This window comes from Cygnus olor, chromosome Z, assembly GCF_009769625.2.
Source record: "Cygnus olor isolate bCygOlo1 chromosome Z, bCygOlo1.pri.v2, whole genome shotgun sequence".
Lineage (NCBI taxonomy): Eukaryota > Metazoa > Chordata > Aves > Anseriformes > Anatidae > Cygnus > Cygnus olor.
In genome coordinates this window covers 22,161,945-22,182,889 of record NC_049198.1, presented here as the reverse complement: position 1 = coordinate 22,182,889, position 20,945 = coordinate 22,161,945, and the positions used below count along the sequence as shown (strand labels likewise).

At 34.6% G+C, this 20,945-nt stretch overlaps 1 protein-coding gene across 7 annotated transcripts in view; it reads left to right on the top strand.

Moving 5' to 3' along the window:
* Positions 1-20,945, top strand: part of ADAMTS6 (ADAM metallopeptidase with thrombospondin type 1 motif 6) — a 157,799-nt gene that overhangs the window by 65,155 nt on the left and 71,699 nt on the right. For all 7 annotated transcript variants that reach the window (XM_040540685.1, XM_040540686.1, XM_040540681.1 and 4 more), the window contains 2 exons: positions 6,528-6,674; positions 15,423-15,564. In XM_040540685.1, the coding sequence (XP_040396619.1) occupies positions 6,528-6,674; positions 15,423-15,564 (289 nt within the window). The remainder of the gene's footprint in view (positions 1-6,527; positions 6,675-15,422; positions 15,565-20,945) is intronic.

Genomic DNA, 20,945 nt, shown 5'->3' with positions numbered 1-20,945 from the left:
TCTTGCAGCCTTTCAATACTTAACAGGGGCTTACAAGAAAGATGGAGAAAGACTTTTTACCAGGATCTGTAGTGACAGGACAAGGAACAATGGTTTTAGACTGAAAGAGAGTAGATTTAGATTAAATATATGGAACACATTTTCCACAATGAGGGTGGTGAGGCACTGGCACAGGTTGCCCAGAGGAGCTGTGGATGCCCCATCACTGGAGGTGTTCGAGGCCGGGCTGGATGGGGCTCTGGGCAGCCTGGTGTGGTGGGAGCTGTCCCTGCCCATGGCAGGGGTTTGGAACAGGGTGATCTTTTATATCTCTTCCAACCCAAACCATTCTGTGATTCGGTGAAATGATTTGCTCATCTGGTCTGACTTTCTGTATATCACAGTATATTACATTTAACTCATTTGCCCTTGTATTGATCCCAGTAACTTGCATTTGGTCAAAGAATATTATCCAGAAAAGCACTTAGTCTTGAAGACTTAGAGACAGAGAGTGTGAGTGTGATCATTATGTTTTGTCGTACTTTCTGTTAAATATTTATAAGTAATTTTTAAAGTATCTTTTTGGCTTCCTTACAATTTGTAGCTTTTATATGTGTATATCTTAGTTTTTGTGCAGATAAGCTATGTGTAGTCAAGACTCAAAACCAGCTGTTTTTATTGTAGACATCCATAACACTTTAACTCTGTGTTGCATAAAGAATGGTGTTAGACTAACAGTTTTATGGTTGTTTCTCTCTATGTATGGTTTTGAGAAAAGCCTTGTATGCTCTTAATACTTCTGTTAATCAAATAAAATTCAGAGTGGGCCACTCAGCCTTCATAATAGTGACTCTAGAAATTTGATTCATAATGCTTGATTTACCATTAGATTATGTACTTCACACTGAAGAAATACTTCAGATTTCTGGTAAGCAAAAATCAAACCAGTGCAGATTTCCCTTCATGTCAGGAGTGAGAATTGAGTGTGTGTATCCCCTGCATTGTCAAACAGTTTGACTTTCTCTTTGTGAAGAAAAACACTTTGCAGGCTTGAATACGCTCTTATGGTCAGACAAGTGTAACATACAAAATCCAGTCCCATTTTCTGTTCCTACCAGCTAAGTTTGGTGCCTTTCCAGTCTGTACTTTTTTTACTAGGTTACTTACTGAACTGCCTAATTTGCTTCATGCGTGCTGTACAGGATGCTGAGTTGAACAGATAAGGTTCCATTGAATGGATGTCCCTAAAAGATAGACATAGTGATATTCATTGTTGCAGTCTTACAGAGTTAGCTGAGATCTGGAAGCTAAATAACGAAGGCAAAAAGAAATGAGCCAGGGTGCCAGAAAGAAAGTCTGGTGTTTAGCAGTTATATCTTGATGAAAATTTCTAAAATAAATAAATAAATAAATAATATTATAAGCTAATGAATTAAATCGGCTTCAAGATGGAGAAGATGGTGTTTTCTAGCAGGGTTTAGTTCTGAATTAGTTCATACAGCTAAAATATGCCTGCAATTGCAGCATTTTTTGAAGTTTTTTTTAGTCTGTATGCAAAGTAGGAAAATAGCATAAATAACCCCAGCTGCCCACATAAGAAAGTTGGTCTTCAGTGCTGGAGAAGAAATTTCTAATTTAGGAGAATGTCTTCCTAGAGGCATTTTCAGGGAAGCTTTTGTCTTTTCCTCATTCATTGGTAATTGGTGAGCTTTGTGTTTGATCAGTCAGACCTCAGCTGGAATTCCACACAGGAATTGCTGTGTGGGTTACATGTAGTTCATAGCTCTGATACTGTAGGAAAAAAAATATTTTATTCTTTAATAGCAGATACTGTCTAAATTCATGCTCTTTTCATTTAACAAGAGAATGCTGAAGCACTCTAGTTTTTCTTTCTTTTTCCTCCTTGGACATTCTCTAATGTCACTAAAAACAGATAATTAAAAAAAAAAAAAGAAAATTAACAGTTAGCTTCACTGTATCTGTAAGTATTGCTATAGCTTTAAAGTAGGCTGCACACAGACATTCAAAGCTGTATGAATGCACTACTTACCTTTAATTAGATAAAATAGAAGATTTCTGAATATTTAAATGACATCTGTTTAATAATTACTGGAATAAGTACAACATAACCGAAACAAAATGAATGCAAAATTTATGAAAAAGTTGATATGTTTTACCTAAGCAATTAAGCTGGTATTTCTTACAAGAAACTTATCATTTGCTGTCTATATTTTGTATCTAATACAAGACTTGTTCAAATATGCCTTCCATCTTCTCGCTGTAGTATTGATTTACCGTTAGAAATTTTGAAAGGATTCTTCACTTGTGCACTTTTTCAACCCTTCCCTGCACTGTGCTTCATTCTCCATAAAAGTTGAGGGAGCATTGCGTAATGTGCTGAGACAGTCAAGGAAGGTCTAGCAATATACCTGGGTCAAGATACTTAGCTTGCAAATGACCCATTCCAGTCTTACTGTACATGTTTGGTTTGTATTTCCTAGTGCAAGTAACTTAGTATTCTAAAACCCGTTAAGGTTAAATTTTCTTTCTTTTCTCTCTTGAAAAGAAAGATTTATTTTTCCTAAAGAGTTACACAGAGTTATACAGCTGTAAATCAGCTTCTGATGGTGGACAGCAATATCAAGAATGTGATTTTTATTGTATTTCTTTTGCTTGTATTCCTGTAACTTTGTTGCCTGACTCAGGAGTATCAGTTTCTGGTACTTTCTTCCTTAACCTATTTAACAAGTGGCAGAGCAAAGTGAGAGCTACTGATTTAAAAGAATTAGGCCAAGTTCTCCCATATATACTATAACTCATGAATCTATAAGTGACTGAAAACTAATTGTTTTATTTAGAGAAAATAAACATTAGAGATCTGCAGTTCTGAATGTTCCAAACTAGGCAATAACTCGATGTGTAGATCATTAGTATTACAACTGGAAAGCAGAGGTAATAGATTGTGAACAAATAAGGAAAAAAAAAATAATCTGAGTGGCACATTTCAGATGATTTTTGTGCTGTAAAAGTACATGGTATATGAAATAAACCTCTGTAAGCAGTACTGAGGAGCATTCAGATTGGTTTGGTCTGTCTTCTCGGAAAAGGAAGTGTTTGCTTAATAAATCAAAACAGGGGCATCCTGGCTGTGCCACAAAAATAACTGATGTAATTTCAGACACATCAGCAGTAAGTGTTTTGGTAGCTCTCACCATCATAATTTAGAACCACCAAACAAATCAGCAACCTCACCTTAAATAAAAAAGAAATTGTAGGGAACCTGCAGTACTGTTCCTTCACAAGGTAAAAGGGAGGATAAACAAGAAGTTTATGTTCACATCCTTTCCTCTGCTTTTACTCCAGGGTTTCTGGTTATCTATTGCTGTTTTATTCAATGCAGCTGAGACCAGTTAACTTCCCTGTGATTTTTGAGGTCAGATTTTAAGTTCGATGTGTATTACAAATAATACTCTCAGATTATTTTTCAGATATAAAGAAAAACAGATTGCCAAGAAAAAGCATCTGTTCTATTGCAGATGTTAGTAAATGAAACAGACACAGAGCATTAGACAGATGTGCTGCCCTCTAAGAATTTTTTGAGAAGTGTACAAACTATAGGAAATATTGCAGGAGGATTTAAATTATGATTTTAAAAGTCATAGTATTTTAACTACTACTTTGCACAGTTCTTATATGTAATGTGAGCAGAGAGAAGAGTGGAGAAGAGTGGACATAATGCTTGAAAAAAAAGAGTGATTCAGAGCTACTGAGCTAAACATCTTTCCTTGAGATGGTAGGCAGAAAGGTAACTTCATAGAAAACTTCCGTGTCAGTTAAGAAGACTTCTCACTGTCTCCTTGCTTATCTGGCTGTTCCTTTAAAACCAGAATTACATGGGCAGTTCTAGACAAGCTTTTAAAGCCAGTGAAAAAAAATACAGTCTTAATCTGATTAGTCATTTTGAAAAAGGCGAGTAAGTTATAACAGTGCCTCCATGAAGAGTATTTTGTTCCTTCCTTTCTTCACTGCCTTCCCACCCCAATCTAATTCGAAACATGCTTTTGTGAAAGGTGTACCCTTAGTGTAATGGTGATCAAATATAACCAACATGTTCTGATGGGAATAGAAGTAGTACTTTGGACAGAAATGTGTTTTCACCTGCAGTCCTGGCTATAGGAGTGCAAATTACTAGGCTGTAAGGGCATGCTGCCACTACCATCTATGGCAAAAGATGACAGCAACTACAATACTCCTTTCTAAACATCAGAACTATTATCTGAACCTAATGGTCAGTTTCCTACTAAATTCAGAAGCAGGGGTGAGTGGAATAGCCTTTGTGTAAGGGTATGGATGATTTAGATGAATTAATATTTATTATTAAAAAAAAAGGACAGTGCATTCAGCTCGTGAAAAAGCATTGAGTTCCCGTGTGCATCTGGAATAACAGCTTCCATTCACAGATTTGCATTTTACCAGATATACCACTGCCACCATCTGCAACTTCTTTTTCACAAGGAGAGCTGGTAGAAGGAAAGATATTTAACTATGAAGTTTGTTCTTCTTTTTGATAGGCCCAAAAGAAAAATTATTTTTGGACTCTTTCATTTCCTAGACAGTTGGAATTTGTCTGTGATTTCTTTGACAAAAGAAATACATTAACTAGGAATAAGTTGGGTATCGCAAATAGTCAGTAAGACCCAATTCAGCTCTTTCCCACGTAGCAGAATGTCTATTTCTGTAAGGAACTCACTCATAGGGACTGTTAAAACATAATGTTTTCTATTTTAAGAAATTGTACATAGGTAATTCAACAGGAAAAGTTACCATTTCAGGTACCCCTAATTCTAGGAAATTATGGCAGTTGAGAACTAAGCCAATAAAATGCTTTTTCATTATAAGCTGATTAAGTGTGTTGCATTGGACTTCTAACTCCTTCACTCCCAAAATATATATCAATATGAAAAACCAATCATAATAATTAACACTGGTCTGAGAGTTTCATTATAAATGCTCAGATGAGTTGTTTTAGAGCTCTATTATTTTTTATATGCTGGGGTTATTCTTCATTTGGGTATGTAATAACCTGAAGTGTCAGTCCGACCTTTCCCATGCATAAGGCTTTCTGCATTTCAAAGACATCACACACTAAACAAAATAAAAGCAGGCATTGCTGCAGACTGTATTACATGGGGAGACATCCCATAGGCATGGATTGATGTATCTTCTGGCAATCAGAATAAAAAATTTATAGAAAATAAAAATGGAATGCCTCTGCACATTTGATACCTGAATATTAAGTACAAAATCAGGGGGTCAGTCTTAGCATTTGTAACCCAGAAGACTCCAAAGACTGACCTCATTATATGACACGTAAAAAGAAGTGACAGATGCACTGCTTCCAACTGCAGCTCAGTTTTGGTATTTCCTTTGACTACTTTTCTGTCTGATGCTCTAGGAAGCTCTTCTGTATCTCACTACCTGCCTCTTTGATCTCATAAGCCTTGTGTCATGTTTGGGAAGGAGGAGCTAATGTGTCCGAAGGTTAATACTTAAAAAAAAAAATAAGATATTTCCCCCCAAGTGACAGACAGGAAATGAATTAAAGGCAGACTTACAAAATGGAGTTAAAAAAAAAGATGCATACTATTACAAAAGGTCATGGTATTCTATATTCTCTTAAAATGCCTCATTTATGACAGGTCAGTCAGATATATATTGTTGGTTGTTTAGGAATAACAGTAATAATTTCATTTCAAAATAGTTTTGTATATAGAAGGAAAGTCTTTTCAAATAGCTTTTCTATGAGTTAACCTCTAGTTTTAATTTATGTTCGCTGTCTGTAGCTCAAAGGGTTTGTTTCAGTAGCATGGGATTTCTAGAGCATAAAGATTATTTTACTGTATATTTCTTTCCAGAGTCATGTCATCTGTGTTGAAAATTAATGAATTTGTTGGCTGGAAATATCTGCTGGCCAAGTGCCACTCAAAGATTTCTTACTGTATTTTCTGCTGATTTTAAGTGTCCTTCACTCTGAAGTTCCATGACAAAGGAGAGCTCTAATAGAAAAACTGCAAATCTTCTGTGCATTGGGAACATGAATACAGAATGGCCTTGGGAATTGCAAAACCCATGTTCTGCTTGAAATATCATTAGCTACTGTGTGCTTATACGTGTGCTTATACAGCAACATCACATACCCTATTTGTCTCTGTTTACTAATAGACGTGTTAGTGCCACAATGTATATTCTCTACCAGCTACAATACCCAAATAAAGACTGATTTCTCTTGATTTATCTTGAAAGTGTAATGTTAAATTTTAGAAAAGAAGTAAAGTCCTTTCAGAACTCTGTGAAAAAAATGCTAAGCAGTTGTGCAATATTCTGAGATCTGAATAAACTAAACAGAACTTTAACTGATCCTAATTCCCCATTTGGAGTTCTCCTGTATTCTTTTAGGCCTAAATATGATTTCTGTAAAAATCACATTGTTTATGAGATGTCTGTTTCTGTAGAAAAATAATGGGCTGTTTTTCTTCTCTTTTGGGCAGTTTTGGTATGAACCATGATGGAATTGGAAATTCCTGTGGGACCAAAGGTCATGAAGCAGCAAAACTGATGGCGGCTCATATTACAGCAAACACCAACCCTTTCTCTTGGTCAGCCTGCAGTCGGGATTACATCACCAGTTTTTTAGAGTAAGTAATCTCTCAAGAAAAATCATGAGTTATTCCAAAAATTCACACCTTTCAGAATAAATAGTAGAGATGCAATAACATGTTCTTTACATTTTCAGAATGTAAAGACAGAAGTATAACAAGTCACTGAACTCTTACGTTGTAGAGTGCTTTTCCTGTATATTTGCAAAAGCTTCTTCTATTCCATTCCCCACTTCACAGTGTTGATTTTTAATCTATTCAAACATTTTAAAGTACTGATCATATTTCATTTCTTAATCTTAAGGTGAGAAATAAAGAAATGTGGGATTGGTCAGTGAGTGATGGGAAGTATTTTTTTTTTCTAAATCATGCATAATGTGAGGAAATGCACTGAAGGGAACAAGCTTCTAGCCCTTTTCTTTGTACATTTCATTCTCCTGATTTTTTACGCCGTCTTGCCTTTTTTTTTTTTTTAATATGACAGTGTTTATTGGCACCTTTCATGAAAATATAAAGATCAGAGGAGAGGATAGCATAGATCTTTATGTTAATATTTTTAAATTGTGCTAACCTATACTTCTGTGGTGATTTTTATTCAGAAATAGATTCCTATCTTAAATTTTACTTCTGTATGAAAGAAATGAAACAGTCAAAATGTGTTAGTGTGAAAAATGTGCTTATTGATATACATGATACCTAATGAAGTCTTTGCCTTCGGAAGACAGGCACAGAGTTTTGAGATCACTGAGAATAAGTTAATAAAAGTGTTTTTTAAAATGTACATGAGATGGGGTCTTTATGAGAGCAGATGGAAGTTACTTGATAAGTTCAGTGTCATCAGTGTAATTAGTCCTTTAAGAAATAAAGGTTGGTCAAGAATTCAGTCGCTGTGTTTTAAGAGATGGACTTAAACCAGTCAAGTAGTCTAACAGTTAGATTACCAACAGCAAAATGGACTTTATCCACCTCTTTCGTGGATCTAATGTTAGAATAAAGTGCTGTATTCTGAATTGTACCTGAAGGGACCCATCTAGACCAATGAAGTTTTCCTTTTGTTGGTTCATACATAGCTTCTCTCACAAAAGTACAGGAGCACTGAATTGTGTCTGTTGGCTTCCTATAGGGTCAATGGGCAGAATCAAATGTGTTGGTGTTAGGCACTGTTCAGAGGAAATTACTTCTCTTCAGTTACTGTATCAAGTTAAGGTATTTTGTATCATTCCACTGAACTATGAACCCATGCAATTTTAAGTGCTGGAGTGTTTAAAATGAACACCTAAACTAAACCGTACTGAATAAATCATCCTACATGTATGTGTGATACAGGTTTTTCACAATGTAAGTTGATTTTCTGAGGATAGATATATATATTCATTTAACACTAGCAGCATAAAAAATTGACAGGATCATCTTGTTTTTATCATTACTAATCATATCTGTTAATTCAGTTCTGTTCCTTTTAGTTCTCTTTCTAGCATGTTACACAGCCTAGTTTTAACTATTACAAAGAATAGGATTTTCACATCTCTTCTGTGAGCTTTTTTCACAGTTCAGTAGTCCTCGCTATCATCTTACATTTTAGATATTTTCTTGTAGCATTGAGGGTTTTTCTTACTGTTACAGTACTGCTGTTCTTAGTCTCACCTTCTATTTGGCACCCTCTTCTGCACTGCATTTTGAATTTGTAATTGTCCTGAAAATAAGTTGTCTGTTGATGAAGACTGTTCCACAGGTAGCTATGCAGTCATTTTTTACTTATGTGCTTAGAGAAGGAAACAAGTGGTAAAATTCTGTGGCTAGTGTTATGCTGCAAATGTAATAGAGCCAACAATTTTATAAAAATCTCAGTCTGAACAAACTTTCTTGTTTCTTTACTTGATATCTCCATGTGTAGAGTGATCTTTCAACTTTTTGCTTTATATGTTAAAAAATGTTTAGCTTGTGCTTCATCTTTGTTTAAATGTTTCTATATATGTTATTATTTACTCTTAGCATCCACATTATTCTTTTCCATTCCGCAGGTTTGATGCACTGTTAAGTTTCATTTTTAACCCTGTGAGATGGCACTGAAATTGTAGTTATATTAGCATAAAGGCAGAATAGCATTCTGGTGAATCTGTTCTCTAGTTCTTATCTCTTCAGGTTTTTTGAGATACTTCTGTGTCGTTGCCACAGTTTTCAGCACTACTTGAATTATTACCATCTGTGTATTTCATAAAAACCATTACTGAAGATTCTAGATTAGCTAGAATAAGAACAGAGATAGCAGCTCCAATAATAAATTATCTCTTACAATATTTTATCTTTATTTTCAAAAACGAGAATGTGTTATTTTTTGTCAAGTCCACCTTGGATAAACATTCTTTTATGCATTTCAGTTATGAATAGAGTTCCCAATTGCATCAAATACCATCATAAGTATTGTATAAAGAGCTAAAGACAGCTTATTCATCTACTAATTTTGCAATCTATCTTTAAAAAAGTCAGATTTCTCAGGCACGATCTGTTCCTGATAAGTCTGTGCTTCTTATTGTTTGTGGTTTTAATAGCTTAGAAATGAATTAATTTTTTTCTTGAAATAGTTGTTGCATTATTTCAGAAAGTAAAATAGTCTCTAACAGTATAGTGTTTTTCTCTGGTTTCCATTCTCCTCTTTAAGTGTCGTGTCATCTCAATGAAACCAGGAAGCTGTTAAGATAGAGTTACACAGATACCTGTAGGACAGCTGTCAGAAATTTAGATCACTTCTTTTTTTACCCATTCACACCTTTCCTTGATGCAGAACAGCCTTAATAGCAGAGACTTTGCGTTTTCAGGTAATGATCAGTGAGCAAGAAGCAAAGAAAACTCCTCAGTTTCATGTAGTAGCAATTCCCTGACTGCCCCATATGATTTTAAGGATGGGAATAAAGACAAAGCGAACTTGTGCATTGCTAATAGGTCTATCAAAATTCCCAAGAATGATGACCTGCTAACACAGTCTTTGAAATGACTAAGGAGAACCATTTTTTCTGGGGAAAACATTCCTTGTAGCACAAAATAGCTGTTGTCTGTCAAAGTTTATGTTAGAGTGAAAGATTGACTGAATTCAGTTTATCAACTGAACAGTTTATAAGTGCTTGACAATGGCTTTAAATTTTGTTAACCTTTTTATGTAATGAAATGCAGAAGGACTCCATGAGATTTGGAGGGTGGGAGAGCAGTGTCAGAGGACAAAGATTCCTGTGAAAGAAGTAGAAACCATTAATGTGTTTTCATAGGAGAAAAGAACCAACCCTAAAATTGTTGTCTATGATTGAAAACTAATTCATATAAACTTCATTCTATGCAGCATGTATATGCATCGTGCAAGTTTCATTCTACATAGTGTATAGTTATCTAGTGAGTAGCCATGAAGATCCCTGGACTTAAAAAAAAAAAAAAAAAAAAAGAAGAAAGGAAGGAAAAAAAAAGAGAACTTTCATTATTCAGTTACTTTTATATTTTGTAGTAACATAATCTGGATGATTTCAGGAGTCGGAGTTGCTTAATCTTGTCAGCGTCAGGTAGGAGAAGGTATTACAAGAAGCCAGATGGCTGGCTCTGTCTTTTAAAGGGAGGATTGTCTTTTAAAGAGGAAGAGTCTTATAACTATTTGACTCACAGGGCATTCTTAGAGAGTCTCTAGGATTGCCATACAGTGCGTATTAGATCTTAGAGACTAGACCATTCTAACTGTGGAAGGAAGCCAAAACTACTTTGGTCCAAGTACGCTCATAGAGATGATATAAAAAATCTTCCTTTGTTTAAGCCCAGGCATCATCTGCCCCAAAATTTTGGATATTCCAGTGGATATGACAGATAAATATAGGATAGTTTGTTGCCTATGGCAGATTTGCCAGTTCCTTGTTACTCCAGGGGAGTAACAATAGCAAATTCCATCTCTTTCTATACAAATCAATAGAGAAAATTTATATTCATTATCATCTGTTGGTATTTGCTTTGTATTATAATTTGCTTCTTTATTCTTTTACTTTAGAATTTATAATAAGCTTTTGTTTGTTTGTTTGTTTGTTTGTTTTTGCTAACAGATAACGGGTTAAAAAGGCTATTTCCCCAATTGGCTCATATTTATCAAATTTTGCAAGTCAGTATTTTACCCAAAAGGCTACCTAATTTAAAAAAATTAAGAGCCAGTTTCTGTAATCGTTGGCTTGCAATATGTTTTGAGTGTTGCTTTCCTAAGTAATAGCCTTTGTCTACCTCTTTTTTTTTTTTTTTGAATAGGTTGTAAAGGGCAGAATCAGCAATGTATTAACTGTTTTGTAGAATGTATGGTAAAATAAAAGTAGAACAAATTGGCCCCATATTTTGTATCTCAGTCTCTCCCAAACTCTCAAGGACAGGTTGCCAACAGATTTTGATATGAGGATGATTTTGACAGATGGACTGGTAGATTTTTCCTAATATGGGTGCTGGATAATTATTCAGAATATGTTCACTTTGGAACATATTCTGGAGGAATGTATACATTAAAGAAATAGCAAATTGGCTACTATCAAACCAAAGAAAAAATGAGCATTGTGAGAACACTGTGCAAATTAAAGTGTCTTTGATATGAACTAATCAGACATACAGATACCCTTGCATAAAAGATTGGAAAGAAACAGAATGTGTCATGAGAGAGTGTGGTAAATCCACATCAATATCTGATTTTCCCTAAAGTTCAAGAATGTTTGCATTTAGTGATCCTATTCTGGTTCATTTTAATTTTAAACATACCACTCTGAATCATACCACCATTAGTTATGTCCTCATTCTGCAAATATTTATGTTATTATCTATAGACTGTTGAGCAGTTTGTAGAGTTTATTCATTAATGGCAGGTTAAGCAACTTTTGTAGCCTGTACAAAAGTATATGTCCTGGTACTCTTTAAAAAACAGTTTATACTGAGGAAAAGTATGTAATAAATGTGAATTAAGTATTTTGAAAGGAGCCAAATGTTATATGCAGGCATATAAATAATTCATGTTTTAAAAGTTATATATATAAAATGCACTGTGTTTACAGTTCATTAATTTTACTATTGTTATTTTCCATATACTTATGGAAAATTTTGTAACTTAATTAAAATCTTATGTATACTATCCATATATTTATCTATATGATTGTTTAGCTATAAAATAATTAAAAATATTTAGAATGCATTTAATGTATGCTTTTTAATCACAGCTTGCATTATATTAATTCCACATTATTATTATGAGCAAGCTCATTCTGTAACATTCAAAACCCATTTTCTGTACCAGTGTTCTGGATCCTTCTTTCCTTAGCCTTTGAAGGGAGTTAGTTGTACCGTGTATGTTCCTGAGATATGTGTGAATAAGTAGTGTAATATGAGCATAAATTCTGAAAGGTCTACAGCTATGTTTTTTGCATTTTTTCTTTAGTAGTGTAGGGATATAAAAGTGATGTCTGCACGGAGACAGTGATCGTCTTTATTGCATTGTTTGGTCTGTAGAGATTCCAACACTGAATTCCTGGTTCACATGGATCAAACAATTAGCAGTGATAGAAAGTTGGAGATCATGAGCTTTAAGTGAAAGCTCTATTATCCTTGCTATCCTTCCAAACAGAAACAAGATTAATTTTTGCTATCCTGAAATATTGAAATAAAAAACTAAATTTATCTACATTGTAGATTATTTTACAACTATCTCTTGACACACTACACTGGAATACTGTTCACTGTGATGAAATGACATCCAGCTTCAGTATTATATATCTGTACTTAGTCCCAATACGTCACATATAAACCCATTAAATTAACCTAGAATTAGGAAAATGAGAAAGTCCCTGAGTATTGGTAGTATATTGTGGAGTAAATAGAACGTATGGTGAGGTTGAGATCATCTTATTTCTATAGCAGACAGTGAAGATTTATCCACTCTTCAAAAATGTAAGTGCTCTAGCTGGGATATCACGTTGGGTTTTTTTGATTTTGTATGTGCTTCCTATATAGAATAAAATCACACAGCACAAAACTGACAGTGAATAGAAATTTTCTAAAATTGAAGAGATGAAAATATTTAGGCATTCTTTTCCTTCCCATTATCTTCCTTTACATCTACACACAGGACTTTTTCTTAGGCCAGGTAATAACTACTAGATCTCTGTTTGGAAAGTGCTCAAAAATCCTGTTACTCTTCTTAGACCCTTTTGGTTCACTCCCCTAGATTTAGTGTAATCTTTTCCTGAAATGTCTAGGTTTTGCCTTGGTGGAGCAAAGAGACAGGCAGAAGAACAAGGACATAGATGCAAGAGTGTTACACCCGAGTCTGGTAGAAATTGTCTGAAAATGTTAGCTAATCCTCAGTCTCCATTCATCGTTTGCATTGCTTTGATGAGATCCTTCATCTCCAATGGGAAGGCCCTGGTTTCATGACTGTTCTGTAATGTTTGCTATTTTTTCCAATGGACTTCAATTCACAATGCAGTATCAGGCTCCCAAACTAAGTTTGTAATGTGCCAGTGCTGTTCAAGTACTTTAAGAGAAATAATAGTACTAAAGCAGAAGGAAAAAGAGAAACAAATTTTGAGAGATCTTGAGAGATGGTGATGTAATGTAGCTAAGTGCATAACCACTTACCAGTCTTTTTCTTGCTGTTTTACTACTACAACCATATTTCATTATGGTGAGAATGCTGTCATCAGAGCAGACTGGGCATATTTTTGAATTTTCTACAAGGATTTGACTTCTATAGAAGTGTTAAATATTTATTTCTGCAGTTACGTGTCTTGCAGAGTAGCTGTAGAGTTTAGTTTACAGGTTCAGTGCATTTGAAAATTCAGATCTGTAATCTAGTACTGTGCAGGGATCTGTATGCCTATGGACAGTATCACCAAAGGTAATGAGAGATTTGTAAATGCTGTATCCTTGCCTGTTTGTTTACAGGATCATACCTCAGAGACCAAACCCTGCCCTATCTGAATCTGTGGAAATGTTCCTGTCGTATGTAATATTAGCTCAAGCAAATGTTAAACTTCCCATTGCCTGTTTAAGCAAAGTTCCTGTCTGCAGATTGGTTTGGACAATGCAGAAAGATCAGATTGTATTTTATTTATTTCCATATTGGAATTATTAACATGTACTCCTCAGACATGGAGAATACAACGCTGAAATGGCTTAGATTCAAAAGAACGTAGGATAGTTTCTCATCTTCTGCCATTAGAAAAGGTATATGCTTGCAATCCTTGAAACCGGAGTAAAGGGACTAGTACATTTTTTTTTTTTATGTTAGAATCACACGTTTGATATTTTAAAGGTAGATTTCAACATCTTATGTCCTCATTGTGGGGATAGGAGGATTTGGGGGGGGGGGAAGATGCAGGTGAATCAGATTAAATTTATTGGGATTAGTAACTGAATATTGTATCTTTTCTTTATTTACTTGGTAATTGCCTTAGTTGCTGTTTGCTTTCTTCTGAAATAGTCAGTGCTTGTTTGTTTACATGTTTTTCCAAAGGGATAGTTGTAGTATTCTGAAAAAATAATCAAATAAGGTTAGAATGAAAACACAAACTGAATGGTTAAAGGGGGATTTTTTTTTTTTATCTGCAAGTGAAAAATATAGAAAATTGGGGATCTCCAAAAAAACAGTGTAGAACGTTCACTTCTGAAATTATGTTCCTTTGGCAAGGTGCATGGAAAAGATTTGGAAAAAAACCATAAGTGCTGGCAAAATTTGTAGGAATGTCAGAAAAAAATTTAAAGTGTTGGCACCAGAATTCTTTAAAAATCCTCACTTATTCACATGTGAAATGAAAGTAAAAAAGCATCTGTCCTCTTTTATGCTCACTGACTAAATAAAACTGAATAATTATATTTAGCAAAGTATGAAGTTTTCTGAAGAAAAGAACTGTCTGCCTTTGACTTTATTTGTTATCGTTCCACTACACTGAAATATTATGGTTGAATGTGGGCATGTTTTGAAACAAAACAAAACAACAAAAACAAAACAAAACAAACCACCCACAGAACAGTGAATATAAAGGAAAAGAATATTAAAGTTTTGAAAGATGATGATCTTAGTTAAAACTTGAAATTCTGAAGACTATGTGTTGTTAATGCGATAGAAAAGATCTTTAGATCCATATGAATTTTGTCACTCACACAAGTATAGGTGAATTTTAAGATCCTGGACAATTTTTACCACAGGAACAGTTTTGTTCTCTCACATGGAATAGGCATGCATGTTAGGGTCCTAATGTTATAAACATTCAGTCATGTTGAAATTTTAGTGTGTTTTACTTTTTCATAAACCAGTTGAGCTGCTGTTATCTGTAATATTTTAAGGTACTTGGCTGTTTGAAGGATCAGAAAGATTGTTAAGAATTATAACCTTTATTTATTTTATTTGCTTAATTTGTTTAATTTTTGTTCTATGACCAAATGTACCTATTATTCAATGAAAACAAATAAGAACCTTAAAACAAAAATGAAAATCAGTCTTGTGTGGCTCAGTAATTCTTGTACTTTTAAAAAGGATAATATAAGAAATCTATTTCGTGATCTAAAATAAGCACTTTTGTTAATAATTATGATGAAAAATTATTTTGATCTCTTAATTCCCTCTAATATATATGTATATATTTACCATGGGTGTACCATCGTACTGTTTGTTTATTGCGATCATATTTGTTTCACACCCAAAGGCGTTAAAAGTAAGAACTAGATACATGATATCGTTACTGTGATTTACAGTCAGTAGTATTCCTAATTCCTTTGGTCCTTTATGTTGAACAGTTCGGGCCGTGGTACTTGCCTTGATAATGAGCCTCCCAAGCGTGACTTTCTTTATCCAGCTGTGGCCCCAGGTCAGGTGTATGATGCTGATGAACAGTGTCGCTTCCAGTATGGAGCAACATCCCGTCAATGTAAATATGGGGTAAGAAGTCTTAATCCTTATGCTGAGTGTTCTTCTTAGTCATTTGTATATATTCCTTTATAGCATAACTTTTAGTTAGTTGCACTAGTGGGTTACACATTTCTGACAGCATTCTGTCTGGTGCCATCCTATGTAAGCAAAGGGTACATTTTAATCCTTATGCTGCATCTTTTGCTTGAGTCATTTGCGCATACTGTACACCAAAATGTGTGAGTAACAATGAGCTGGAGAAGCATTCTTGAATGTTAGGAGAAAAAAGAGCCCAGAACACTTGTTCCTGCTCCACGTAAAGTGTACTACAGAATTTTAACTGATTTCAGTTAAATGAGATCAGGTTCATGCTGTATGAATCTTGAAACATTAAATCTGTTTTGTTGGCTTTAACTTTTCAATTTAAAGCTACATTTTGAAGTTACTTTTGTATTTGTTTTTTTGCTTTCATTTTGTTTTATTTTTTGATGACAATGAGCTTCTTTCTCACATTCTTCAGATCTCTCTTTGAAAAGAAGACTATTTGGTTATGGGAACACAGGAACATGAAGATAGGTAGCTAAATAGAATACCGAATAGCTTAGTGCTAGCAAAGATTTGGCTGTAAGTACCAGTGTGCAGTATTGAAGTTAAAGAAATTTACAGTCAAAATAAAAGCCTGCACACTTAATATTTCAGTACATTATGCAATATATTTTAAAATATTATTTAAAGGAAATCTTGCAGCTCAAAATGCATAGTAAAAGGATGCATTCCGTTATGCCTGACATCAAATAATCAGCTGATTAAATACACTAAATAAAATAAGCCTTGAAAACGTGTCTAATGATTAAAAAAATACTGAGTTTTATTAGCATTTTAATGATAAGACTATTCAAATAAAGCAATGTAACCACTAAATTTACTCTGTTCACTTCTCTAAAGGCTAGCTACAAAGGAAGTCTATTTTTAATATCCCTTGGGTGATAAATACAGTATTTTTTTTGGGATGCCTTTTTGGTAGGTTGCATTGTGGAAAGGATTTTCAAAGTTATATGTAGTTGATTGATTAGCTTTCTGGGTCTTCTATTCCTGATCCTCATCAAACCTCTTTTGGCCTTTATTGTTCCTCTGTAAGTTCTTACTTCCCACCACTGTTCTCTAAGGGCCCTGTTTCCTGTTGCTAAATCTAAGTCATATCTTCCCGCCTGCCTTTTTTTTTTCTTACAAATTCTCAGCACACACAGTATTTATTTTAAGACTAAGGAAATCTGCAGGTATTTAATCCATTATTTATAGAATACCCTTTGGAGATACTTTGCATTTTAAATTAACCTGGAAAGTTAATAATGTGCAAAACCTGACTTTTCCACACGTAAATTATTTTTTTCAAACTATGTTAAACCAAGTAATCATTGTTGTGATGATCATGCTGCGCAGTACACATCTGTTTCTAAATCAGTTTCTAAAATGTCAACAATCGAAGGTACTAAAGATGTAGGTAATCTTGTCTTTATAAAGTCTGCTTTCTTTCTTGTTTTAAATATTTTTAGGGGATTGTTTTATAGTTACAAAAAAGAGGTTGAAACTTAATTGAGGCAACAGTTAAAAGAATTTAAGTCTTCATGTAACATTAGCAGTCCTCTGAGTTGATGCAGTGTAATATATGCCATCAGTGTGAGCATGACTTAAAAGTGTCTCAGAAAAAATAACATATTTTTAGTAGTAGGATTCAGACTTTACATATCTATATAACAGGTTATTGTAAAAGTCTGATAATATCCAATCTAAGAAATTATATAAATTTAAAATATGGTCTACATTTAAAAATATTATCTGCCATGGTCATAATACTTTGGAAATGCCATCATGATGATAACATTGGAGAGAAAGAAATAATCTTTGTAAGTGGAATGCAGATGGAAAATACAGAAGACAGACTTTTCTTGTAAGAATGGGTTTGTAGAACTGAGTAGTGGAACCAGATCGAAATACCAGGAAAAGTTAAGTTAAATATTATATCCTACTCTTTCATTATCAAAAGTAAACAGCCAGTACTTTGAGTGTTCCTGTTTGATATAATGTCTACATTAAAATGCTGTAAATAGTTCATTGATCTCATTCTAATAAGTGTGCAACCATGAACTGAAAAACATAGTAAAAATCTCTAATTAACAATGGATCAGATTCATATATTAACTTCTTTCTGGCAGTCAGTCCTCTTCATTTGAACTGCCTTGTAAAAGAGGAAGGGGTACAGCAAGATGTACACTATGGGATTTAATGACCCATAAATACATTCTAAAACAAAGGGAAATCTCAGAGAAAATTTCTTGCCATTTCCTCTTGCTCATGTTCTTTACTGATTTGTGATGGCAAGACATGACAAGAGAAACCACTGAACTCTCAAGTCAAAGCAAAAAAAAAAAAAAATTGTAAGTCTCCTTTGGGCTCCAATACTAGGGTTAAGATGGTGTATGTAACATGACTTAGAAAATACTGATGGTCTTTCTGCTTTGAAATTCTGTCCTAATGTCTTATAAATCTCTAGAAAAATTACCTCTTTCAACCAATCAGCTGTGATGATCATTGGTATTCATTGCTTGTTCTCCCATATTTCCTCATCTAGTCCCTCTGTATGTGTATTTCAAATGCTTGTTGCTTTTGGTCATAAATTAGGTCCTAATCCTGCCAAGAGTTTTGTATATTTAAGTACATGAAGCTTTCTCTCTCACTTAGGAACTTGAAGTTAATACCTGGAGAGGTGTTTGAATGTTTAAGGCATGAGAACTCACTGCTGAAGGGACTGCAAGACCCTGACTTTGTGTGTGTGTGTTTACTGACAAGGAGTTTTGCCCTTAAAAGCAGCTCTTAGGTAGTTATACTGATATTACTGTTTTTACTAGATCTAATGAAACCATCTGTTTTATTCACTTATGAGCAAAACTGTTCCAGCAAAAGCATTGCAGTTATTAGTCAGATTTCCTTATGTTCTTCCACACATTGTGTGGCAAGAATTCAAAGTGCTGTTTTAGCATATCAGTGATTAACTAAGTGTTTGCAAATAGACAGTGATTTTTCTAATGTCACATTTTCACTGTTCTGTATACTTTCCACAAATCTATGATACAGGAGCAATTTAGAGAATTTAATTGAAAAAATAAATACTTTTAATAAAGAACTAAGAGGCAATCTCACAAGATACTTAAAATACTTCATTTTTAAGCTACACTTTCAGATACAAGAGAGTGTTAAACTTATGACTTCCAGTAAAACAAATTGTAATGGTAGAAATTTCACCATGTAATGCTGATGCATACCTTTTTCTAAAGGCATGCATGTTTTCAAGTATCTTGTTAGATGCAGTGTAGTCAGAAATTATGATGGTTGTTAGGAACAATACCAGTTCCTGTTCATTTATGTAGCTACTAGATATCTTCTAGGATGATGCAGCATGGATTTTTCTCTCCTAACTGTCAAGATGGCTCAGTTCTTCTCTGTGTTCCAGTTCCCCTGATAGTTCAGAAACTTACTCAATTTGTTTATTCAGATGAGTGTAAGGAGAACATCTTTTGTTGACTCCTTACCTTATTCACCTTTCAGCATCTGCCTAGTAAGAGTTGGCTGTCTCTGGGTTAACTCAGGAAGGAATTCCAGTCTTGACTTTGAATTTCTGTTTTGTGAGTTTAAATAATGCCTGGAATATGCCTGACTGTAACTTACAGATTTTGTGGTTCAAAATAATGCTTTGCTTTAGAGCTGGTCCCCATGTTTTTAGGACAGGGACTAAAACTTCAGACATTTTAATAGCAGTTAATACTTGATGCATATATTTGATATTGTTGTGGTGTATTTTATGATCTGTGAAGCTGTTGGCTGCTAGCATGAATTTCAGAGATAGTGCCTAACAATTCGTGTTAAATTTTTTTTACATTTTATGCTTTTTCACCTTCATTGGTGTCTTAAGTGTTTAGAGTAGAGGTATAACAGGACAACTGCTACTTTCCTTTGAGCACATGGCTTCACTCAAATCAGTAGGACCAATCTATTTGTATTTCACACTGGAGTTTAAGACATCAGGTTATATATTCTAGCTGATGACAAGCAGCTCTCTTCTTTTTCATGGTCTTATGTTTGTAATTAAATTCTCCAGTTAGTGTCCTAACTAAAGTAACTTAAAATTCAGGTACCAGTTTTTATTCACATTTTGTTGCTGCATTTTGAAGGACAGATAAGTTCAAGCTATGAACTTATTGCTTATAAACAGGAAGAATGAAGATACAGTCTCAAAATTAAGAGTCCTCCTTTTGGCTTCAAGTGATCCCCTTGATTTATTTTTAACGAGTTACGGAGAGTGTTCATAAAGCTAATGACCATTAGTAGAAAGTTGCTTGGAAAGTATCTACCACAGAAATATAGGACATACAGTCACTATACCTTCACTGCTTTGTAGTTTCATACATGCCAATTCAGAGACAGAATAGTGTAACTGTATTAGTAATGAGCAAAACAAAACAGCTAACTTGCCTCTCTGGTCAGCTGACTTTCAAATGCAGGAAAGTAAACAAATTTCTATACAGAGCAGTTCTGCAGTATTTCTTCTAGCCTAAATTGCAGTTGGCCCTTGTAAATTTTAATGTTAGTGAATTAAACTGTCACTGCTTTCATGAAACATTGATATGATTTACTCCACTTAAATAAAAAGAGGTATTTAGCTTGACTTAGAGCTCTTGTAGGTAGGTGAAAACAGATTTGGAAGCTCTATTTTTCCAAAAAGCAAAGGCAGAGAAGCCACTGGTGTATCTTTACACAAGACTACCAGGTCCCTTCTCTTTCCTCACTCATTGATGCTAAGACAAGTGTTGTGCATTCAATTCAATTTGTACATACTACTAATTCACTGAAAAGTGCTCTTTTTTCCCCCTTGGCTTCATACTTCATACCATGGCAAAGTCACTTTATACAATGTGCTTGTTAGCAATGTGTAAGTAGTTCAGTCATACTGATTTACATCACAAATTCCTGTTTTGTGTGGCCTGCATGAGTGGATGGTGAGATGGGTTGGTAATTGGCTGGACAACAGAGCTCAGAGGGTTGTGCTTAGTGGTGTGGTGTCTAGTTGGAGGCGTGTAGCTAGCAGTGTCCCCCAGGTGTCAGTACTGGGTCTGGTCTTGTTCAATTTATTCATCAACAACCCTGACGATGGAATGGAGTGCACCCTCAGGAAATTTGCTGATGACACGAAGCTCGGAAGGTTGGCTGATACCCCAGAGGGCTGTGCTGCCATTCAGAGGGACCTCGACAGGCTGGAGGGTAGGACCAAGAGGAACCTCATGAAGTTCAACAAGGGCAAGTGCAGGGTCCTGCACCTCGGGAGGAATAACCCCAAGCACCAGTACAGGCTGGGATCT